This window comes from Hylobates moloch, unplaced genomic scaffold, assembly GCF_009828535.3.
Source record: "Hylobates moloch isolate HMO894 unplaced genomic scaffold, HMol_V3 SCAFFOLD_14, whole genome shotgun sequence".
NCBI classification, from domain to species: Eukaryota; Metazoa; Chordata; class Mammalia; order Primates; family Hylobatidae; genus Hylobates; species Hylobates moloch.
In genome coordinates, this window is record NW_026652289.1 from 39,883,104 (window position 1) to 39,907,653 (window position 24,550).

General features: G+C 52.5%; 1 protein-coding gene across 1 annotated transcript; it reads left to right on the forward strand.

The window, feature by feature from the left end:
- Positions 1-1,400: 1,400 nt before the first annotated feature.
- On the forward strand, positions 1,401-22,929 carry ANPEP (alanyl aminopeptidase, membrane). Its single transcript, XM_032175640.2, has 20 exons — positions 1,401-2,038; positions 2,545-2,687; positions 2,791-2,930; positions 3,372-3,498; positions 3,582-3,736; positions 3,988-4,101; positions 4,200-4,343; positions 4,484-4,549; positions 4,687-4,752; positions 6,371-6,543; positions 6,791-6,867; positions 8,429-8,562; positions 8,673-8,728; positions 10,271-10,418; positions 14,865-14,956; positions 15,428-15,538; positions 15,663-15,830; positions 16,884-17,024; positions 17,436-17,517; positions 22,455-22,929. The coding sequence occupies exons 1-20, from the start codon at positions 1,425-1,427 to the stop codon at positions 22,605-22,607; spliced, it is 2,904 nt and encodes a 967-aa protein (XP_032031531.1). The 5' UTR covers positions 1,401-1,424; the 3' UTR covers positions 22,608-22,929.
- The last annotated feature ends 1,621 nt before the right edge of the window (positions 22,930-24,550 follow it).

Below are 24,550 nucleotides of genomic sequence, written 5' to 3' on the forward strand. Positions count from 1 at the left end.
AGGCCCGAATGGAGGCAGGGAGTCCATAAGGGCGCTGCTGTGTCCACATAAATGATGAGAATGGCTTTGGCCAAGTGCATCTTGCAATGGGGGAATGTGGGTGAATTGGATGTGGAGTGAGGTCAGGCAGTGTCGAGGTCTGAGAAACTGGGCTGGTGGATGGGGAAAGTGACAATGAACATAATTTTCCTGTGAGGTGTGTATTTTATTTTGTATGATAAGTAATATCTTCATTTCTACCAGGATAGAAAGAGGCAATGGTTGAGCTTTGGGCAAGAAAGAAGGGAACGATTTTTTTCTTTTTTCTTTTGAGTCAGAGTCTCACTGTGTCACCCAGGCTGGAGTGCAGTGGTGCGATCTCAGCTCACTGCAACCTCTGCCTCCCGGATTCAAGCAATTCTCTGCCTCAGCCTCCCAAGTAGCTGGGATTACAGGCACCCGCCACCACACCCAACTAATTTTTTTGTATTTTTAGTAGAGATGGGGTTTCGCCATGTTGGCCAGGCTGGTCTTGAACTCCTAACCTCATGATCCACCCACCTCGGCCTTCCAAAGTGCTGGGATTACAGGCGTGAGACACCACGCCCAGCCAGGAATGATGTTTAATCATTCTACTATTTGGTGTTTAATATGTTTTCTCATTAAATCTGTTCAACAAACCAGAGAGACAAATACTGTTATTTATTTATGAGGAGAGAGGTTCAGAAGGGTAAAGTTACCTGCTGAAGGTCACAGCTGGAAAATGGTGAAGCCTTCAGCAAAAAAGCAAAACAACTCATTTCATTTTATTCCGTGAGCTGATAATGGAGGAAAAACTATTTGGCAAGAAGGGGCAGGGAGGGGAACCTGGAGGAACTCCCTGCTCTTGAGGAATGCAAGGGAGGCTGGGAGCTTGTAACTGAGGAGCCCCTGGCATCCTTCCAGAGATGCAACCAAAGGGGTGACCCCAGTGTGTTCTTAATAGGAGCCGGGAACCCCTTCTCTGTGCACCTCCCACCTCTTGCCCCTGGGAAGTCCTTCCCTGACTCTAACCTCAGTTCTGATGCTGTTTCCACCCTCTCAGCTCTCAAGCAGATCAATGCAATGCCACCTGGCCGCTTGCTCTGCCCGCTGGGCCCACAGCTGGAAGCCTGCCCTTCAGCCCTCGGGCCTGATCCCAGGCCGCCTGCAGCCTGTAACCAGACACTGTTTGCTTCCAGCAGGCACCCCCGAGCCCAACTCCACACACCGTTCCTGGATCTCCTCTCCCCAGGCGGAGCGTGCCCCTGCCCAGTCCAGTGACCTTCGCCTGTTGGAGCCCTGGTTAATTTTTGCCCAGCCTGCCTGTTGTGGGGCCCCTCCCCTTAGGGGATATAAGCCCGGCCTGGGGCTGCTCCGTTCTCTGCCTGGCCTGAGGCTCCCCGGGCCGCCTCCCCACCATCACCATGGCCAAGGGCTTCTACATTTCCAAGTCCCTGGGCATCCTGGGGATCCTCCTGGGCGTGGCAGCCGTGTGCACAATCATCGCACTGTCAGTGGTGTACTCCCAGGAGAAGAACAAGAACGCCAACAGCTCCCCCGAGGCCTCCACCACCCCGTCCACCTCAGCCACCACCAACCCCACCTCGGCCACCACCTTGGACCAAAGTAAACCGTGGAATCGTTACCGCCTCCCCAACACGCTGAAACCCGATTCCTACCAGGTGACGCTGAGGCCGTACCTCACCCCCGATGACAGGGGCCTGTACGTTTTTAAGGGCTCCAGCACCGTCCGTTTCACCTGCACTGAGGCCACTGACGTCATCATCATCCACAGCAAGAAGCTCAACTACACCCTCAGCCAGGGGCACAGGGTGGTCCTGCGTGGTGTGGGAGGCTCCCAGCCCCCTGACATTGACAGGACTGAGCTGGTGGAGCTCACCGAGTACCTGGTGGTGCACCTCAAGGGCTCCCTGGTGAAGGACAGCCAGTATGAGATGGACAGCGAGTTCGAGGGGGAGTTGGCAGATGACCTGGCGGGCTTCTACCGCAGCGAGTACACGGAGGGCAATGTCAAAAAGTGAGTTCTGTCTGGGCTGCCCGGTGGGGTGGATCCGAGGTGCTGAAGCAAGGCTGGATTCTGAGGGCCAAGGAAGGACTTAGCTTGCAGGCCTTTGAACCCTGTGGAGCCCGAGACTGGCCCATTGCTTCACCCCCAGCTGCTGGCAGAGCAGCTGCCAACGCACCAAACTGGGAGGGCTTCCCCACCCCTCATCGGGGAGCTGGGGATGAGGGACGGAGTGTCCCTTTGACAGACAGGAAAACCGAGGCTCAGAGGAGAGAAACTCACCCGAGGTCCCTGAGAGGCTGCTGGCACCCGAATCCAGAAGGAGCCCCCACCCCCACCAGTCAGCTGGCCTAGCAGGGCTCCGGAGGCTCCTGGGGGAGGCGGAGACAGGAGCAGGAGCAGGGGTTAGGCTGGGGCAGCTTTCCATGCACCCCTTTCCCTGCATGCCTGGTAGCATCCTCAGAGCCCCTCCCATACCCCCAGCCCTGGCGCACCCTCTAACTTTCCTGTTGGGGCAGGGTGGTGGCCACAACACAGATGCAGGCCGCAGATGCCCGGAAGTCCTTCCCATGCTTCGATGAGCCGGCCATGAAGGCCGAGTTCAACATCACGCTTATCCACCCCAAGGACCTGACGGCCCTGTCCAACATGCTTCCCAAAGGTGAGTGGGCCCTGCCTGCGGCCACACGGCCAGGAGACAGGCACCCTGGGCTGGGGTGTGGGGCAGGAGGGTGCATCCTCACACACGCATGCTCCCTGCCCAGGTCCCAGCACCCCACTTCCAGAAGACCCCGACTGGAATGTCACTGAGTTCCACACGACGCCCAGGATGTCCACGTACTTGCTGGCCTTCATTGTCAGTGAGTTCGACCACGTGGAGAGGCAGGCATCCAATGATGTCTTGGTATGAGGCTGGGCCCTTCTCTCCTTCGCGTGGGCTGGCCCCGGCTTGAGGGGTCTTCCTGTTCTCTTCATCCCTGTGCCAGTTTCTGAATCGTTAGGCCGGGGTTTGAATCCCACCTCTGAGTGATTTCAGGCAAGTGTCTTGTTCTCTGCTTCTCCATTTCTGCACCTGAAAAATGCAAACAATGGTTTCTCTTCATGAAGGGACTTCCTGACCCACCAGTACCAGACAGATGGTGGCTCTGATGATTGTTATTCTCCAAAGGCCCTTCTCTAGGACCCACAGCCTCCAGACCCCGCTAGCGTTCCCCTCTGCTGACCAGGCCTCTAGGTTTAGCTTGATTGGCCCCCAGCCCTGGCCCATCAGGGATCCTGGGACCCAGCCCACCTGCCCCAGGATCAAACAGGAGCCCCTGGCCTGCTTCTTCCTCACACCTTGCAGATCCGGATCTGGGCCCGTCCCAGTGCCATTGCGGCGGGCCACGGCGATTATGCCCTGAACGTGACAGGCCCCATCCTTAACTTCTTTGCTGGTCATTATGACACACCCTACCCACTCCCAAAATCAGGTGAGGAGGGGTCCTTGAGGAGGGAGGCAGTGGATAGAGCTCCACTCCCGGAGGCCAGCCTGCCAATGGCCTCGCCTCTCCAGACCAGATTGGCCTGCCTGACTTCAACGCCGGCGCCATGGAGAACTGGGGACTGGTGACCTACCGGGAGAACTCCCTGCTGTTCGACCCGCTGTCCTCCTCCAGCAGCAACAAGGAGCGGGTGGTCACTGTGATTGCTCATGAGCTGGCCCACCAGGTAGACCCCCATCTTGGGGGTGTGGAGAAGGAAACAGGGGCTCCGAGAGGAGACGGCGCAGGTCCAGGCTCCGCCCAGGCTGCTGAGAAGGGAGGAGGGTGCCGCCTGGCAGGGCAGCAGGAAGGGATCATGATGGTGTTGGTGAAGTCCCCACTGTGCCTGGCAGATGGCCGGCCCTGGGGAGGGTAGTTCTGGGGATTCTCAGTGCCCAGCCTGGGCGTGGCTTGCCCAGCTGACCCCTCCCCCCACAGTGGTTCGGGAACCTGGTGACCATAGAGTGGTGGAATGACCTGTGGCTGAACGAGGGCTTCGCCTCCTACGTGGAGTACCTGGGTGCTGACTATGCGGAGCCCACCTGGAACTTGGTGAGCCAGCTGCCCTAGGGTCCGGTGCAGGAGGCGTGGAGAGAGACCTGGGCCACCGCTACCAGGCCAGTCTCCTGATGGCCCTGGGGAATTTGCAGAAAGACCTCATGGTGCTGAATGATGTGTACCGCGTGATGGCCGTGGATGCACTGGCCTCCTCCCACCCGCTGTCCACTCCCGCCTCGGAGATCAACACGCCGGCCCAGATCAGTGAGCTGTTTGACTCCATCTCCTACAACAAGGTGCAGCCCGCTCTCTCGTGGGGCACGGGGAGGGAGGTGGGGACTTGGCCTGGAGGGGCCTCACTGAAGCTGGAGTCTGGGCGCACAGGGTCCTGGTGGCTCGGCACAGCCTTCTGAGCGCCCCCTCACCCCCACCCCAGGGTGCCTCAGTCCTCAGGATGCTCTCCAGCTTCCTGTCCGAGGACGTATTCAAGCAGGGCCTGGCAGTGAGTACCGCACCCTGGGCCAGCCATGGGGGTGGGTCTCCTTCTGCCCCTGGTCCTTGACCCGGGCCTCAGCCCACCACAGAGGAGGACCCTGGGGGGCTCCAGCTGTGCCCTCACCGTGCCCTGTCTTTCTACAGTCCTACCTCCACACCTTTGCCTACCAGAACACCATCTACCTGAACCTGTGGGACCACCTGCAGGAGGTCAGTAGCAGCCAGCCCCTCCGCAGCCATCCTGTCGGGGTCTTGAGATGCTGAAGGTGCCTGGGGGCAGCACATGTGTAAGAGAAGGGGTCCAGCTCTGCGGCTGACCAGCCCTGCAGGGTGGATGGAGCCTCCGTTGCTCCTCCCTGCAGTGGAAGCCGGGATGGCTCCTTGCAAGAGGTGTCTGAGGGAGGCCGTGGTTGAGGTCCTGGCCGGCAACTGACCTCAGGCTAAAGCGGGCTCCTTGATGGGAGCTGTAGAGCCCCTTCCTGGTGGTGAGGAAACTGCTCTCATGGTTCCTGCCTCTGCCTGGAACTCTGGAGCCTGACATTCAACCTTCTCCCCACTCCTGGCTGCCCTGTGCCCCCCGCTGGCGCCATGGGCATGTGTCTGCACATAGCTCCACCACCCTCAGCAGGAACTCTGCCCTCTGCCCCTGCCCCGCCTCGAGTTCCTCTCCATCAGACCCCGCACAGCCCCTGTTTGTGGGGCAAACCCTCAGACTGCCACACCCTCCTGCCTTCCCCCAGAGGCTGCCGCTCCTCCGCCTCCCCCGGGGTTGGAGTCCATCTGCTCTCCATCCTGCCCCCATCATTTCTGCTCCCTGACAGCTGCCCCCCACCCCTTCCCTGCAGCTCTGCCCAATGCCAGCCTCTTAAGCCAGTGGACAGACACGTCCTCTCCTCACCGACAGCCCCTCCAGAGTTCCGGGCCCCAAATTCCCATCCAGCTTCTACCCCACTGTTGCCGCTGCACTTCCAGTTCAGGCCAGTCTCACCAGGGAAGCGAGAGCCAAGATCTTGTCACAGAGTCACAGCTGAGGTCCAGGTCCCTGTTGGGCAATCTCCAACCCACCAGACCCCAAGATGCTGCTGACAAAATGACACTGTCGTTGCCTGGGTCTCCCCCACTACCTTCCTTGCCCTGCCCCAACTTCCCCTCTGTGTTCCCTCCTAAGCCAAGCTCTCCTCCCTCTCACTCCTCTTTCCTGAGACCCTCGGCCGGTGGCCCCCAGCTGGTTCCTCCCCACATGCTCTTCTGCCCTCTGTGTGGCCCCGTTCTTAGGTGATTCCTTCCTTCAGGTAGTAACAAATGATGTTGGCTTTCTGTTGTGATGACAAAGGCAAGGCAGGCACATGAGCAAAGATCCAAGAAGACAACAACCGTGCCCCTGAGCCCCGCCCCACACCCCAGTCCGAGTGCACTTCCCTCATGTGACCCCCAGGGCCCCGTCCCCCACCCCTGCCTGTGACATTCGAACACTGGCTTTCCCTCATCTCTGTCTCCTCTTTCTTGTCATCCTCCCAGTGTTGTTCAGGAAGAGCCATGGGCATCCTGGGCACCCCCTCCCTGACATGCACACCTCAGGGTGGACCACAGAATGGGGGGCCACATAGATATGCTGGGAAGTTCTCTAGCTTGTCCAGCACTGAGCAGCCGAGGAGAGGCAGAGCTGGACGGTACCCTGGCTCCCAGCTCCCAGCCCAGTGCCCTTCCCAGGCCTCCCATACAAGTGGCCCCCCGGAGTCGAGGCGAGAATCTGCAGGAGATGCCCTGGATGGCAGGGACTGGAGGGTGGCAGCCCACTGATGGCCACGCCCTCTCGCTCCACTCACAGGCTGTGAACAACCGGTCCATCCAACTCCCCACCACCGTGCGCGACATCATGGACCGCTGGACCCTGCAGATGGGCTTCCCGGTCATCACGGTGGATACCAGCACGGGGACCCTTTCCCAGGAGCACTTCCTCCTTGACCCCGATTCCAATGTTACCCGCCCCTCAGAATTCAAGTGAGCAGATGGGGTCACTGAGGCATGGTCAGGTGGGTGGGGTAGAGGGCGGTTACTAAGGGACCATAGTAGGACTGGCCTCCTGTGGTCCCAGCCCCAGCCACTGTAGACAAACCCTCCCTCCAGAGCCAGGAGATCAGGGGCACTCGGTGCCAGAGCTGGGCAGAAGCTGGGAACCTGGGCAGCTGCTCCTCACTGGCAGTGACCACACCGCCATCTCTCACCACCTCTTGTTCTTTAATTGCAGCTACCTGTGGATTGTGCCCATCACATCCATCAGAAGTGGCACACAGCAGCAGGACTACTGGCTGACGGATGTAAGAGGTAATCCGGCCCTGCCTTGTGGGCAGCAGCCCCCACCCCATACTCCTAGCTCCTGGTCCATGTTCTGAGGGCTGTGATGGGCCATTCCATTTCATTCAACAAATGGAGTTGACTTCTTTGGTTCCAATCTCCACTTTGCTGCTGCTTTGCTGTGTGACTCTGGGCAAGTTACCATCCCTCTCTGGTCTGTAGTTCCTCATCTATAAAATGAAGCTAAGAGCAATACTCCATTCGTTATATGAGGATTAAAGGAGAGAATCCTAGGCCGGGCATGGTGGCTCACGCCTGTGATCCCAGCACTTTGGGAGGCCGAGGCGAGCGGATCACCTGGGGTCAGGAGTTCGAGACCAGCCTGACCAACATGGGGAAACCTCATCTCTACTAAAAATACAAAATTAGCCAGGTGTGGTGGCGCATGCCGGTAATCCCAGCTACTCTGGAGGCTGGGGCAGGAGAATTGCTTGAACCTGGGAGGTGGAGGTTGCAGTGAGCCGAGATCGCACCATTGTACTCCAGCCTGGGCAACAAGAGCGAAACTCTGTCTCAAAAAAAAAAAAAAAAAGTGGAGAGAATCCACATAAAATGCTTAAAGTAGTGCCTGGCACATGTTATGAGCAGCCCTACTCAGCCAGGCACTGAGGAAGCAAAGGGCATGACAAGTCGTCCTTTGGCTTGGCCAAGGCTACAGATGAAGGAAGGCAAGAAGTTGGAGGCATTCTAGTGCTGTGCTGAGTGCTTTCAGAGTGTATGGTTGGGGCTAGTCAGGTATGGGGACATGGAGCCAGGAATAAGGGAGATTCAAGTTCATGGAGAGGTCAGGGAGGGCTTCCTGGAGGAGGTGAGCTGAGTCTTAGAGGAAGAGTAGGAATCAGACAGGCTAATGTGGCAGAGAAAAGAATTCCAGGCAGAGGGAATAGCAAGTGCCAGGGATAGAGGTAGGAGAGAGTGTGGGGACTGAGTGTGGCTAGGGCAGAGGTGTGCCCAAGAGATAAAGCTGGTCCCCAAGGGCCCCAGGGGCTGCAGGAGACAGTGGATGGGGCAGGTGGGAAATGAGCAACCTATTGGCCCTAACCACTGGCTGCTGAAACAAAGTATGGGAGGAGTGAGGGAGGAGGGAGACCCACAGGGAGGAAGGGGCACTAAGCCCCAGGAAGAGACAGCAGCACTGGGGGGCTGGGTGAATGGGAGGGGAAGGGAGAGGAGGAGCTGCCTGTGGTTCCCACTTGGGTGGCAGGTGTGATGGAGTGTGGAGGAGGGCAAGGAGGAGGAACAGCCTGGGTTGCTGAGTGTGAGCGGCCTGGCAGCTGGCCTGGCCATGCAGAGCCTCGGGAGGCAGGGCAGGTTCTGAGGTTTGGGGTGGCATGTCATCCTCATGGGTTTATGGTCTGTGAAGCCACTGGCAGCCCAGTTCTTCATCCCTTCTTTCCCCACCCTTAGCGTCACCCCAGAAGCCTTAGGGTGAGGTAGTGCCAGGCTGCAGGGGCAGCTGCTCTTGCAAGAGGTCCAGGGGTCAGCCCGTGGCCTCTGAGCAGCCCTGCCCAGGTCTCATCCCTCTCCACAGACGAGAACAATCTCTTCAGAACATCAGGCAATGAGTGGGTCCTGCTGAACCTCAATGTGACGGGCTATTACCAGGTGAACTACGACGAAGAGAACTGGAGGAAGATTCAGACTCAGCTGCAGACAGACCACTTGGTGGGTGTCTGCCACCCCTCGCCCTGCCCCCTGCCCCAGGACAGGCACCAGACTGCAAGGCCTGCCACCCACAGCCAACCCGTGGTCACATGCTGTGCTTCGCATTCTAGGCCATCCCTGTCATCAATCGGGCACAGATCATTAATGACGCCTTCAACCTGGCCAGGTGAGTGCTCCGCTTCCTGGCTCAGCTGCAGAAGCTCGTGGCTTCAGCAAGTCTGAGTCCACAATGAGGGCCCCGCTCCTCCTGCTGCCCTTCCCACATGCCAGGTGCTGTGCACTGAGCTCCTGTGCTCCCTGGACGTCCCTCCCTGGGTCCCCACACACCCATTTCACAGATGTAGAATGTGACACCTTGCCCGAAGTCACACAGTAGTTCATGACAGCCAGACAGAGGCTTGTCCAACTCCAAAGCCATCCTCTACTCCACAGCACCAAACTGTTTTTGTTTTTGTTTGTTTGTTCGTTTGTTTTTGAGACGGAGTCTCGCTCTGTTGCCCAGGCTGGAGTACAGTGGCGTGATCTCAGCTCACTGCAGCCTCCACCTCCCAGGTTCAAGCGATTCTCTGCCTCAGCCTCTCGAGTAGCTGGGATTACAGGTGTGCACCACCATGCCCAGCTAATTTTTGTATTTTTAGTAGAGATGGGGTTTCACCATATTGGTCAGGCTGGTCTCGAACTCCTGACTTTGTGATCCACCTGCCTTGGCTTCCCAAAGTGCTGGGATTACAGGTATGAGCCATGGCGCCTGGCCATGCCCCCCTGCTTTTTTTTTTTTTTTTTTTTGAGATGGGGTCTTGCTCTGTCACCCGGGCTGGAGTGCAGTAGCATGATCTTGGCTCACTACGACCTCTGCCTCCTGGGTTCAAGTGATTCTCCCTTCTCGGCCTCCTAAGTAGCTGGGATTACAGGCATGTGCCACCATGCCTGGCTAATTTTTGCATTTTTAGTAGAGATGGGGTTTCACCATGTTGACCAGGCTGGTCTCAAACTCCTGACCTCAGGTGATCCACCCGCCTTGGCATCCCAAAGGGCTGGGATTATAGGTGTGAGCCACCGTGCCCAGCTGCACCAAGCTTTTCCTGAAGGCTGACTGTGCCAGGCCACTGTTTTAGGTGCCAAAAATCTGGGCTGGACAGGGCAAGAGGGATGCAGCATGGATAAACAGGTACTTATTGAGCACCTACTCTGTTTGGGGTGAGGCACTCTAAGCTCTTGGACATGAGTGATGTCACCCATAGACAAGGACATTTGTGAGCTAAATGTGTACAGCAGGCAGGGGGAAGAGGAGGAAGAAAGGCCTAGAGTGCCCAGAAAGTCAGAAGAGGTGGGCAGAGTTAAGAGCACGGGCTTCTTGCCCTTTTGAATCTCAGATCTGTCTCTCGTGAGGTATGTGACCTTGGGCAAGTCAGTTCACTTCTCTGAGCCTCAGTTTCCTCACTGTAAAATGGGGTTAATAAGCAAGGGAATGGGACTGGCAATGGGTGAGGGTGGGGCCTTGTTTGTGGCACCACCCAGCAGCCATGTTGCTCTTTTTCCATGGCAAATGCCTGAGCTGGCTCAGTTGGGAATCTGGGACCTCAGGCTCCAGGAGCAGATACAGGGGGCCTAGGGATGTGGAGCATCTTTGAGGGCCTGGGCTGCGGTTCCCAGGCTGTGGCTGGGCTGGGTGGAGGTGCTTTACTTGGGCCCCTCTGTTTATTCCCAGTGCCCATAAGGTCCCTGTCACTCTGGCGCTGAACAACACCCTCTTCCTGATTGAAGAGACAGACTACATGCCCTGGGAGGCCGCCCTGAGCAGCCTGAGCTACTTCAAGCTCATGTTCGACCGCTCCGAGGTCTACGGCCCCATGAAGGTACGGAGGCGCATGGCAGGGTTCAAGAACCAGTTCGCCGCAGTGCCTGAAAGTGCACTATTAGGAAGTTAATAGACTATTGCCTATTGGACTCCTGGTCAGGGAACCTTCAAAAGCAAAACCAAAAACCAAAAAAAAAGAAAGATTGCCTTGTCAGGTCCTCTCCTGAGAGCACGCAGATGAGAGAGTGAGCCGGAGGGACATCGAGGTGAGTGAGCAGGCACTGCGGAGGTGAGGAGGCTGCGTGGGGCAAAAAACTAAAGGTCGCGGAGACTTCAGCAAAGTGTATTGATTTGAAATATGGAGAATTAATGCTTTCAGAAGGCACAGAAAAGGCCACCCTGCTGAGGGCCAGAAGACCTGTCTTTTGCCAGCTGTGTGGCCTTGGGCAACCCTTTCTTAGACCCAGTTATCTCCTCTGTACGGTGGGCAAGCCTCTACCTGCCTGGCCAGCCCACCTGTGCTATGAGACAGATGTGGGTATTGGCTGCTTTGGAGTATTTTAATGCTGAGCATAGGGGCCTATTTGAGGGCCGAGGCTCCCACTTGGGAGACCAAAAGGAAACTTGAGCTTATTCTGAATGAATAAGCTACACCCATAGGATGCTCACTGCAGCAGTTCATAAAAGACAAAAAGCAAACAAAACACAAATACTTAAATGTCTAAAGGTTGAAGATTGGTTAAACTGTAGAATATCCATTTCAGGGTGTGATATGTAGTCATTAAATCATGCTTGAAGAGTTCTTTTTTCATTAAAAAATGTTCAATTATCGGGCTGGGTGCAGTGGCTCATGCCTGTAATCCCAGCACTTTGGGAGGCCGAGGCAGGTGGATCACGAGGTCAGGAGATCGAGACTATCCTGGCTAACATGGTGAAACCTCATCTCTACTAAAAAAAAAAATACAAAAAATTAGCCAGGCATGGTGGCGGGCACCTGTAGTCTCAGCTACTCGGGAGGCTGAGGCAGGAGAATGGCATGAACCTGGGAGGTGGAGCTTGCAGTGAGCCAAGATGGTGCTACTGCACTCCAGCCTGGGCAACAGAGCAAGACTCCATCTCAAAAAAAAAAGAAAAAAAAAGTTCAATTATCTGTTAATATCCATTATGGTAAATGAGATATTTTGGTAAATGAAGTTTCAACCCTCTTACCTGCTTTCCCCACATTCCCCATCCTCCTAATGTAGTTAAATCATAATATTTAGTCAAATCAGTGTTAAGCATTTGCTTTATTGTGATTATCTAAATAGTATTCTCTGCTGAGCCATGTAGAGCACTATGTTTATGTTTCCTTTTTTGTACACAGTTACAAATATATCACACAATAGGTCAAGTTTTTGTTTGTGTGTTTGTTTAGAGACGATGTCTCACTCTCTTGCCCAAGCTGGAGTGCAGTGGTGCAATCACGCTTCACTGCAGCCTCAAATACCTAGGGCTCAAGGGATCCTCCTGCCTCAGTCTCTCCAGTAGCTGGGACCTCAGATGTGCACCACCATGCTCAGCTATTTTTAAAATTTTTAATTTTTTGTAGAGATGGGATCTTTCTGTATTGGCCAGGATGGTCTGGAACACCTGGCTTCAAGCAATCCTCCCTCCTTGGCCTCCCAAAGTGTTAGGATTACAGGCGTGAGCCACTGTGCCCAGCCCAGTTTTGAGACTGGACTCCTCCTGGAGTCCTATTCTGCCTGCTCTCTTCCAGAGCTGCCACACAGCTCCCATGCTTGGAGGTGCCTCCCTCTACTGTGTTTCCTGCATCCCATGGATTCTTTGATTTTTTTTCCCTCTCAGGGGAATACATCTTCGAGGAGTTTTTGAGAAAGGGTTCATGAGAGGTGGCTTTTCTGGGGTAGATCATCTGAAATGTCTTTATTCCACTCTCACACTGGATTGAGCGTTCAGCTGAGTTTAGAAGTTTCAAGGTGGGAAATTATTCCTCTGAATGTTTAAGGTCTTGCTCCACTCATGTCAGGCTTGTCATGTTGCTGATGAGGTGCCCAGAGCCATTCTTATTCCCAGTTATTTGAATGTGACCAGTTTTCCTCCCTTCTGGAAACTTTGAGAGCTTCTCTCGGTCCTGGTGGGCCTTGGTTTGGGCCTTGTCTCCATCTACATTTTCCAATCAGGACTGGCATTCACAACATCTAGTATTGGAAGATTTTGTATTGCTTCTTTAAACTTTATTCCCTTCCTTTTTTCCAGTTATCTCTTTCTGGAACCCCTGTAAGTCCAGCTTATTTCTCTTGCTTTCATCCTCTAGTTTTCTTTTTCTCTTCTGTTTTCCAGCTTGTTGACTTTTTGTTCTGCCCCCTGGGAGGTTCCCTCAGCTTTGCACACCACCTCACCTAGAAATTGTTTTTATTTCTTCCATCATATTTTTAAATTTCCAAGTGCTCTTTCTGATTCCAGCATCCTATGCAGTATCTTCTCTTCACTCTCAGAGGATATTTATTACAGGCTCTTATGAAGTTTTCTTTCTTTTTTTTTTTTTCCATTGACTCGTTTCCTCTTGAGTTTTGTGTTTGTTTTGGCCTCTTTTCAAGTTGGAGGCTGAGCCACCCCTTTGGATTTGAGACAGATACAAACAAAATGCAAGTGGAAGCTCCATGGGAAGGTGGAGTGTGTTGTCTGGGGGATCTCATTGCGAGGTGACTGGGTGGCCAAGTAACTCTTCACTGGGGACCCTCAAAAATTAGTATCCATGGGTTTGTTCTCTTGAGACCATGCAGCTTTTCCAGAGTGAGCCTCTGTCTTGTGCAATGAGGCTGGTAGTACTCCATTCTGGGACACAGGAGGGAAGGGAACTGGCGTGCCGCCTTTCAGTATGGAAACTTTCACCTCTGACCGTCTTTGCAATCCAGCAACCCTCCCACTGTGGTTTGGTGACCCCACTTTCTGAGCCCCCTGGTTCAATCTCTCTCATAGGGGTGGTGAGGGGTGCTGCCCTCTACAAGGAGGGAAGTGGGGACTTGGGGGTTGAATGACTCCTTCTGTAGACTTTGACTTCATCTTCCTGTTTGCAGTCCTCACCTCCCCTCTGTCCCTTGCTGACTTGTCCCTTTAATTAATTAATTAATTTTTTAAATTTATTTTTTGAGACAGAATCCTGCTCTGTCACCCAGGCTGGAGCGCAGTGGCCCAATCTTGGCTCACTTCAACCTCCACCTCCCAGATTCAAGCGATTCTCCTGCCTCAGCCTCCTGAGTAGCTGGGATTACAGGGGCCCGTCACCACGCCTGGCTAATTTTTGTATTTTTAGTAGCTTCGGGGTTTCACCCTGTTGGCCAGGCTGTTCTCAAACTCCTGACCACAGGTGATCCGCCCACCTCAGCCTCCCAAAGTGCTGGGATTACAGGCATATGCCACCATGCCTGGACTTGTCCCTTTAATTCTGAGTCTTGTCACAGCAAGTTCCCTTGCTTCTGTCTCCCCTTCTGCAGATTCTCAGTTGCAAATTCTCCCACTCTGCCAAGCCTGGTACATCTCCCTTTCTGCGCGTCCCAGCTGCCTAAACTATGTTGACCTTGCATCCATTGTTGCCTCTCCTGTTCTTTGTTATTGGGGGTTTATTCCTTTTACATTTGGACGTGGATCCAGGTGGGCACAGAAATCAACCTGCCATATCAAACCAGAGTCCACAGAGGATTTTACTAGCATGGGATGGGGCTTACACTACAATGTTAGGAGAAAAAAGCCATGTGCAGAATATGCTAAGTATAAAAGAAAAAAGTATAGAAAATAGAAGGTGTAAATGCATCAATGTGGAAACTATAGTTTTGGTGAGCTCCTGGGTGTGTTTTGTTTTCTGCATATGCTTCTCTGTGTTTTCTAAATTCCCCACAATAAGTCATGGAATTTTTTTTTTTTTTTTTTTTTGAGATGGAGTCTCGCTCTGTCAGCCAGGCTGGAGTGCAGTGGCGTGATCACAGCTCACTGTAACCTCCGCCTCCCGGGTTTAAGTGATTCTCCTGCCTCGGCCTCCCAAGTAGCTGGGATTACAGGTGTGCACTGCCACACCCAGCTAATTTTTTTATATTTTTAGTAGAGACGCGGTTTCACCATGTTGCCCAGGCTGGTCTCGAACTCCTAGACTCAGGTGATCCACCCGCCTCAGCCTCTCAAAGTGCTGAGATTACAAGTATGAGCCACCGCGCCCAGCAAGTCATGGAATATTTATGATTGTGTAGGGAAAACCCAACATTTTATTTTAAGAAATGGTGACCCGTAGACAAAGAATATTGGAACTGACTAGGGCTTTAAGCAGAAAGAAACTCAGCTCAGTTATTTGAACTCTAGACTTCTATGGGCCCTTTTGAGCACTGTTTGGCCTCAGGTGAGGCCCTGACCTCTGACGTCTCTGCGGACGCCTGCCCTTCAACATCAGAGGCTCCGTGGCTCCAGGCAGGTCAGGCATGAGTCTTTGATGCGATTCATGTTTTCTTTTCCCCAGAACTACCTGAAGAAGCAGGTCACACCCCTCTTCATTCACTTCAGAAATAATACCAACAACTGGAGGGAGATCCCAGAAAACCTGATGGACCAGTGAGTGGGACCTCTCATGGGTTTGGAGCTCCTGGGCACCCCGGGGAGTCAAGGGCAACATCCTGGCAGTGTTCTGTGCCGCGGCTCTCAATGCGGGGGCACCAGGCAGGGAGAGACCCCCACCCAGGAGCAGGGAGGCCCTGCCCTGAGGCTCCATCTGGCCTGTGGGCCCATCGGACCTCTTTATACAAAGACCCAAACTGAAACTCTAGCTCACCCCACTGGCTTGAGGTTATACAGTTTCTAGGTATTGAAACTGGGGCTGGAGCCTGTTCCTGCCCTTCTGGGTCCTGGACTGCTTTGGGGACCAAAGAACCTCAGGTCCAAGGCACAAAGCACATACAGGGGGGCCCAGAGGGCCAGTTAGGCCATAGAGCCTTAGGCAGGGTGCCGGCCTGGGGTTGTGTGTCAAGAGGTGAATCTTGGCTGGAGTTGGCCAGATGTGCTAACCACGTGTCACCCCTGGGGCAGGTACAACGAGATTAACGCCATCAGCACCGCCTGCTCCAACGGAGTTCCAGAGTGTGAGGAGATGGTCTCCGGCCTTTTCAAGCAGTGGATGGAGAACCCCAATAATAACCCGTGAGTGTCTCCCCTGCGCCTCCTCTGCCAGTCTTCATCTGCCCCCCACAGCCCCGTCCTCAGCAGACCCCTGTCCCACCCTCCCCGCTGCTGCTCCACACCTGACCTCCCTACCCCACGCCAGGATCCACCCCAACCTGCGGTCCACCGTCTACTGCAACGCTATCGCCCAGGGCGGTGAGGAGGAGTGGGACTTCGCCTGGGGGCAGTTCCGAAATGCCACACTGGTCAATGAGGCTGACAAGCTCCGGGCAGCCCTGGCCTGCAGCAACGAGGTGTGGATCCTGAACAGGTGAGTCCTGGGGCAGGGTGGGACTGCGAGAAACTTCTCCCCACCTGGAGAACCAGGCAGGCCTCCACGCTCCTCACCAGATCCTTCATGTGACCCTCACAGACCTGTTGAGGTGGAGGCAGTATTTCCAAAGCAACTGGTGCAGACCAGAAGCTTTAATAAGTGATAGAGACAAGATCCGGACTCAGGTCTCGGTCCATGTCCTCTGCTCCTAGCTGCTGTGGCCTCTTAGCCTTTACCTGACAACAACTTGTGTTCCCTTCTGTCAAAGGCTCTGGCGTAGCTAGACCTGGGTCCTTTCAGCCGTCCAGCTGGGCACCCCCTCAAGCCCTTGGATGAGGGTCCCCACCTCTCACCATGTGCCTCATATGCCATTACCTGGATGCAGTAAAGAAGAGCCACCCTTGGGCAGGGTGTGTTGGCTCACACCTGTAATCCCAGCACTTTGGGAGGCCGAGGTGGACAGATCACCTGAGGTCAGGAGTTCGAGACCAGCCTGGCCAACATGGAGAAACCCCGTCTCTACTAAAAATACAAAAATTAGCTAGGCGTGGTGGCACATGCCTGTAATCCCAGCTACCCGGGAGGCTGAGGCAGGAGAATCACTTGAACCCGGCAGGCGAAGGTTACAGTGAGCCCAAATCGCTCCACTGCACTCCAGCCTGGGCAACAGAGTGAGACTCCTTCTCGAAAGAAAAGAAAAGAAAAAAGAGAAGAGAAAAGAAAAGAAGGGCCACCCTCAGTGTCAAAGACAGGAGTGGCCACCTACCTGGTGCCAGGGCTTGGGATGCTAGGACTCCTTCCTTCATTGATTCATTGTCAAATATTTCTATGTCGGGCATGACACTGGCTTAGCCAGTGACTCTGTGACCCTGCTCAGGTGACTCAGTTTTCCATCTACAGAGGGAAGAAGGACCAAGGGGTCTCTCAGCCCCTGGCAGGCCGAGGGGATGTTGAGAGGACGCAGGCATAGGTGATGTGTGTGGGACAGTCCAGGTTCTCTCCTGAGTCACCTGAATTAGCAGTAGCTGACTCAGCATCTGGCCCTCTTAGGTACCTGAGCTACACCCTGAACCCCGACTTAATCCGGAAGCAGGATGCCACCTCTACCATCATCAGCATTACCAACAACGTCATCGGGCAAGGTCTGGTCTGGGACTTTGTCCAAAGCAACTGGAAGAAGCTTTTTAATGAGTGAGTCTGTGGAGTGGGTGACAGGGACAGCAAGCGCCGAGGCTGGGGCCCCGGGGGGTGGCCTGTGCGTGTAAGGTATGCCAGGGGCACTGCCCAGGAGTGGACAAAAATCAGCCAAGCCTGGAGGCTAGGGTGGGGCAGGAATGGAAAGACAAGCTGGGGTACGGGCAGTCCCTTTTCCCATTTGGAAGGAAAATGTGGCGGATGGGCGTATTCTCCAGAAGAGAGGGGAGTGAGGGACTCGACAGTCAGACCTGTGTTCAAGCTGTGACTCCCCCACTTCCTAATGGGGCCTCCCAGGGCGTGTCATTTCATCTCCTCTGTAATCATGGCTCCCTCCCCAGTAGGTGTGAGGATGAGCCTCCTTAGTTCCCAGCCTCCCTCACAGTTCACTTCTCTCCCTCCCTGCAGTTATGGTGGTGGCTCGTTCTCCTTCTCCAACCTCATCCAGGGAGTGACACGACGATTCTCCACCGAGTATGAGCTGCAGCAGGTAAGAAGTCATTCCCCAGCCCTGGGCTCTGCCTACTTCCTTCCCAGGCCAAAGGGGCACTGCATTCTTCTCCCACTGTGGCCCTGAGGGAGCACAGGCTCCACGCCGCCAGGCCTTCCTTATTTACAGAGGAAGCCGAGCAGCCAGACTTTGGAAATGTTGATAATTCAATTTAAAAAAATTCATCTTGGGATTTTTGTATAGGCACAAAAGGAAAGAGTAGTATAATGCACCTCCGTGTACCCATTACCCAGGTTCAACAATTAGCAACATTTTGCCAGTACTTTTTCCAGGCAGGCAATTTTTAAGCAAATCACTGACACCAAATAATTTTACCTCTAAATAATTTAGTCATATGAAAAATAAAGGCATTCTTTTTTTTTTTTTTTTTTTATTGAGATGGAGTCTTGCTCTGTCACCCAGGCTGGAGTGCAGTGGCACAATCTCCGCTCACTGCAAGCTCCGCCTCCCGGGTTCACACCATTCTCCTGCCTCAGCCTCTCGAGTAGCTGGGACTACAGGCGCCCACCACCGCGTCTGGCTAATTTTTTTGTATTTTTAGTAGAGACGGGGTTTCACTGTGGTCTTGATCTCCCGACCTCGTGATCCGCCCGCCTCAGCCTCCCAAAGTGCAGGGATTACAGGCGTGAGCCATGGCGCCCAGACTTTTCTTTTCTTTTTTTTTTTTTTTTTTTTTTTTTGAGACTGAGTCTCACTCTGTCATGCAGGCTGGAGTGGTGCAGTGGTGCGATCTTGGCTCACTGCAACCTCCGCCTCCTGGGTTCAATCAGTTCTCATGCCTCAGCTTCCCGAGTAGCTGGGATTACAGGTATGCGCCACCACACCCGGCTAATTTTTGTATTTTTAGTAGAGATAAGGTTTTACCATGTTGGCCAGGCTGGTCTCGAACTCTTGACCTCAAGTGATCCACCCACCTCGGCCTCCCAAAGTGCTGAGATTACAGGCGTGAGCCACTGCACCCAGCAATAAAGGCATTCTTAAAACATTATCACACTGTCCTTAGCAAACCCAGGAAAATGATTATCTTCTTACTATCATCTTATACCCAAGCCATATTCAAATTTTCTAAGTTGTTTATAAAAGGTCTTTTTACAATTGATGTATATGTTTGAACTAGAAGCTTGACAAAGTCAGCTTGGATTAAGTTAGTTTGTCTTTTTTAAAAATTGGGATATAATTCGCTGGGCGTGGTGGCTCACGCCTGTAGTCCCAGCACTTTGGGAGGCTAAGGTAGGCGGATTACCTGAGATTGAGAGTTCCAGACCAGCCTGGCCAACATGGTGAAACCCCGTCTCTACTAAAAATACAAAAATTAGCTGGGTGTGGTGGGGGGTGCCTGTAGTCCCAGCTACTTGGGAGGCTGTGGCAGAAGAATTGCCTGAACCCAGGAGGCAGAAGTTGCAGTGAACCAAGATTGTGCCACTGCACTCCAGCTTGGGTGACAGAGTGAGACACTGTCTCAAAAAAAAAAAAAAAAATTGATATATAATTCATGGACCATCAAACTCACCATTTTAAGTGGTTTTCAGTAAACTAACAAGGTGGGGTGGGTGGGGTGCTTCATGCCTGTAGTCCTAGCACTTTGGGAGGCCACCGCAGGAGGATCCCTTGAACCCAGGAGTTTGAGACCAGCCTGGTCAATATTGTAAGATCTCATCTCTAATAAATAAATAAGCTGGGCATGGTGGCACATACCTGTAGTCCTAGCTACTCGGGAGACTGAGGTGAGAAGATCACTTGAACCAGGAAGGCAGAGGTTGCAGTGAGCCGAGATGGTGCCACTGCATTCCAGCCTGGGCGACAGAGCAAGACCCTGTCTCAAAAAACCAAAACCAAACCAAACAAAAAAAAAACCACGTGGTACAACCATCACTACTGTCTAATTTCAGAACATTTTTATTACGCCAAAAAGAAACCTTGTACTCATTAGCAGTCACTCCTTGTTCCTACCTGGTCCCCTCAGCCCGTGGCAACCACTAATATACTTTCTGTCTCTATGGATTTATTACCTATTCTGGATGTTCATAAAATGGAATCATATATACATGGCCTTTTTGTGTCTGTCTGCCTTCTTTCACTTAGTATAATGTTTTCAAGATTCACGCATGTGGTAGCAGGGATCATTCCTTTTTATGGCTGAATAATGTTCCATTACATGGATGTACCACATTTTGTTTTCAGCTCATCATTCATGGCCTTTTGGGTCGTTTCAGTCTTCTGGCTATTATGAATATCATGGACCTTCATGTGCAAATTTTGTACAAACATGTTTTAATTTATCTTGGGTATACATCTAGGAGCAGAATTGCTGGGTCATTTGGTTACTCTGTGTTTAACTTTTTGAGAAACTGACAAAATGTTTTCCAAAGCAACCGTACCATTGTCCATTCCTATTAGCAATGTATCACGTGAGGGTTCTAATTGCTCTGTGTCTACACTTATCTCCCTTTCCCTCTTTTTTAAGTATACTAATCTAGTGGGTAGGAAGTGGTATCATTATGGTTTTCAGTTGTATCTCCCTAATGAGTAATGACATGATGTTGAATATTGCATGTGCTTATTGGCCTTATACACATTTGTGTATCTTTGGAGAAATGGGTAAGACTGACTATTTTTCTTTTCGAGAGAGGGTCTTACTATGTTGCCTAGGCTGTCCTTAAATTCCTGGGCTCAAGCAACACTCCCACTTCAGCCTTCTGAGTAGCTGGGATTACAGGCATGTGCCACTGTGCCCAGTCTTTTGCTATTTTAAAATTAGGTTGTTTTTTTATTGTAAGAGTTCTTTATATATTCTGAATATTAGACTCTTAATCAGAGATAGGGTTTGCAAGTATTTCTCCCATTCTATGGACTTTCTTTTCACGCACTCGATAGGTCTTTTGATAACCAAAAGTTTTAAATCTTGATGAAATCCTATTTATCTGTTTTTTTTTTCCTTTGGTTGCTTATACTTTATGTGGCATATCTAAGAAACTATTGTCTAACCCAAGATCATGAAGATTTATACCTATGTTTATTTCGAAAAAAATTTTCAAACCCACAAAAGACCTGACAATGTTTTTTCTAAGAGTTTTATTGGCCGGGCACGGTGGCTCATGCCTGTAATCCCAGCACTTTGGGAGGCCGAGGCAGGTGGATCATGAGATCAGGAGTTCAAGACCAGCCTGGCCAAGATGGTGAAACCCCGTCCCTACTAAAAAATACAAAAATTAGCTGGGTGCAGTGGCGGGCGCCTGTAATCCCAGCTACTCGGTGGGTTGAGGCAGGAGAATTGCTTGAACTGGGGAGGCGGAGTTTGCAGTGAGCCAAGATCGCACCACTGCACTCTAGCCTGGGTGACACAGCAAGACTCTGCCTCAAAAAAAAAAAAAGTTTTATTATGTTTTCACTCAAACGTAGGCATTTGATCTATTTTGACTTAATATTTGTATATGATATGAGGTTGGGGTCCAACTTCATTCCTTTTGCATGTGGATATCCAGTTGTCCAAGTCCTATTTGTTGAAAAGACTGTTCTTCTCCCACTGAAAGGTCTTGGCAACCTTGTTGAAAATCAATTGACTGTAAATGTAAGGGTTTGTTTTTGGATTCTCAATTCTATTTCATTGATCTATATTTGCATTCTTATGCCTGCACCATACTGTCCTGATCACTGTAGTTTTGTAGTGAGTTTTAAAATCGGGAAGTGTGAGTCCTCCAATTTGCTTTTTTTTTTTTTTTTTTTTTGAGAAAAGGTCTCACTCTGTCGCCCAGGCTGGAGTACAGTGGTGAGATCACAGCTCACTGCAGCCTCAACTTCACAGGCTCAGGTGATCCCTCCACCTCAGCCTCCTGAGTAGTTGGGACTATAGGCACATGCCATCATGCCCGGCTAATGTTCTGTATTTTTCTGCAGAGACAGGGTTTCACCATCTTGCCCAGGCTGGCCAACTGTGTTCTTTTTCAATTTTGTTTTGGCTCTTCTGGGTCCCTTGCAATTTCTTATGCATTTTAGGATCATTTATCAATTTCTGCAAAAAAAAAAAAAAAAAAAAAGCAATTTTGATGGGATTGAATCTCTAGACCAATATGGGGACTATTGCCATCTTAATAATGCTAAATCTTCCAGTCCATGGACACAGATTTATTTGGGTCTTTTTTCTTTTTACTTAGGTGTTCTTTAATTTCTTTCAAAAATGTTTTGTAGTTTTCGGCATACCAGTCTTGCACTTATTTTGTCAAATTTATTCCGAAATATTTTATTCTTGTTCATGCTATCGTACATGGGATTGTTTTCTTAATTTCATTTTAAGGTTTTCACTGCTAGTATATAGGAATACAATTGATTTTTGTGTATTGCTCTTGTATCCTGCAACCTTGCAGAAATCATTTGTTCTAATAGTTTTTTTAATGGATTCCTTAAAGTTTTATGTATGCAAACATGTCATACACATAGTTTTACTTCTTCCTTTCTGGATTCCTTTCATTTCATTCTCTTGGCTGATTGCCTGGCTAGAACCTCCAGGACTGATAACTCTTCTAATTTGTAGGAGTATTTTTTTTTTAAAAACCCATTTATTTATTGAAGCAACTGGATCATTTGTGGTATAGAAATGTCCACATTTTAGATTTGGCTGGTTGCTTCATTAGCCCCTCTCTACTCTCTTGATTGGATTGATATTATAATAAAATATTACACATGAAGGCCAGAATCTCCCTGAGCCAGGTTTTGCCTGGGATTGTCATTTTGCAACCTCTGTGTTGACAAGGACTTTGCCCGGGAGCAAGGTGGACGTCCTCCCTGTCCCTGGAACAGGATGTGGTCCCATCCATGGGGACTCTAAAGTGGGAGTGGAAAGCCAGAGGCCTGAGAGAGCTCCTCCTCAAGGCTGTGTTAGGGACCAAGCCCAGGCTGAGAATCTTTTGTTTTTCTGGCAGCTGGAGCAGTTCAAGAAGGACAACGAGGAAACAGGCTTTGGCTCAGGCACCCGGGCCCTGGAGCAAGCCCTGGAGAAGACGAGAGCCAACATCAAGTGGGTGAAGGAGAACAAGGAGGTGGTGCTCCAGTGGTTCACAGAAAACAGCAAATAGTCCCCAGCCTTTGAAGTCACCCGGCCCCCATGCAAGGTGCCCACGTATGTCCATCCCAGCAGCTGGTGGCAGGGCCTCCATTCCTGGAGCCGGAGGCACCAGTGTCCTCCCCTCAAGGACAAAGTCTCCAGCCCATGTTCTCTCCGCCTGTGAACCAGTCTAGTTCCTGATGACCCAGGCTGACTGAACACCTCCCAGCCCCTGCCCCTCATGCCAACCCCGCCCTAGGCCTGGCATGGCGCCTGTCACCCAGGGCCCTGGGGCTGATCTCAGGGAAGCCCAGCTCCAGGGCCAGATGAGCAGAAGCTCTCAATGGACAATGAACGGCCTTGCTGGGGGCCGCCCTGTACCCTCTTTCACCTTTCCCTAAAGACCCTAAATCTGAGGAATCAATAGGGCAGCAGATCTGTATATTTTTTTCTAAGAGAAAATGTAAATAAAGGATTTCTAGATGAGTGAGACTCATTACTAAACTAAAGCAGGAGTGGGTCAACACAGCAGCTGGGGAGGCCGGGTGGGGGGAAGCTGGGTGCATGCGGAGCACCGTGGAGCCTGGGACCCCAGAGCACGGGAGGGGAGACGTGCCCAGCCTGCTGGCCCTTCCTGCAGGTGCCCTGCACCTGTGCCTCCGTGTCTGCCTGCAGGACTCCGGGCTCCTTTTCATGCTCTATCGACTGAGCTAGCTGGGCGGTTTGCAGGGCTCCTTTTATCCCTATTCTGATGGCAGCTGGAGATGCTGGGTGGTGGGGAGGCATCACGAGGTGGAGGGTGGGCAGCTGTGGACCCAGTGCTCCCGCAGAGAGTGGTGAGAGGGGCCCTGGCAGAGCGCAGAGAGTGCTCTCCAGGGAGCACCCTCCTTAACATGAGGCAAGGGTGCAGGGTGCTGGCCGTGCCCCTCTTCCCACCCCACAGGAACACCTGGGATACCCGGGACAATGTGGGACAGGTCTGTGCAGTGAAGGCAGCAAGCGTAGGGTCCTAGACCTGGTGCCACCCTTCACTGGCCAAGGGCATGACCCACCGTCTTCCGTGGTGGAAGGGTGGAGTGGGGTGCGGGTACCAACGCATAAAGAGGTTGTTTTCTAGAGCAGCACACAGGGAGGGGCTGGGCTGATGAGCAGGCAAGCCATGGGGGTGGGGACAGCTTTGCCAGGCTCATAAAGTGGGGGCTGTGCCCTCCACGTCACCTGGGGCAGAGGACAGTTAGGGCCAACTCTGAGAAGGCCTGGGACCAGCGCAGCTCCATGCACACATTGGCCCTGGTGAGCATTTCTTGACAAATGGAGCCCCATTGTGGCTCAGCCTCTGCCCTGCAAGGCCCAGTTGAATATCCAAGGCTGAGGGGAGGGGGATAAGGTGGGAACAGCCGCAGGGGTCCTTAGGAGTCACCTCCAACAGACACTCACGGCCAACTCCGCAGGCTGGAATCCTGGAGTCCAGCAGGTCTGGTTTCAGTTTCTTAGACAAGGCACCCACATGCCCAGGCCTCGGTCTCATCTGCACAACGTGGCAGTGTCAGAGCTGTCGGGCTGGCGTGTGGATTGAAGGAGATACTTGTACTTAGCAAATGGCCTGACACATAAGGAGAGCTGGGTTTTATTATCACCCTTGGCCCACCAGCCTCTTCCCCCTTGTGAGAAGCAGGCAGGCCTGGGGCCAGGAAGGCCCCCCCATCCCCCACCACCATCTGCACATCAAAGAGTAGGACGGGTTAAGGGCGGAGGCCAGCCCCAATGATGGGGTGCTGTCCCTCCACCAGCCAGGAGGCTCCCTGGGCCGCCCCAGATTAAGCTCCACCAGCCACTTTGGGCCAACCCTTCCTGTCGCCAGTACCCAGCGGCCGTGGCTGGCACTTGACCTTCTGGGGACCAGCTGTGGGAGGGGCCAGCCTCACCATCTTGAGCTCCTAATAGGCTCTAGGCTCTCTTGACATTGCAGAGGAG

Excerpts from the sequence above, each read along its gene's own strand:
- ANPEP (XM_032175640.2), top strand. The coding sequence starts at position 1,425 with ATGGCCAAGGGCTTCTACATTTCCAAGTCCCTGGGCATCCTGGGGATC. Across the intron at positions 15,831-16,883 it reads GAGGTGTGGATCCTGAACAG|GTACCTGAGCTACACCCTGA; the intron begins GTGAGTCCTGGG and ends TGGCCCTCTTAG. Across the intron at positions 17,518-22,454 it reads CCGAGTATGAGCTGCAGCAG|CTGGAGCAGTTCAAGAAGGA; the intron begins GTAAGAAGTCAT and ends TTTTTCTGGCAG.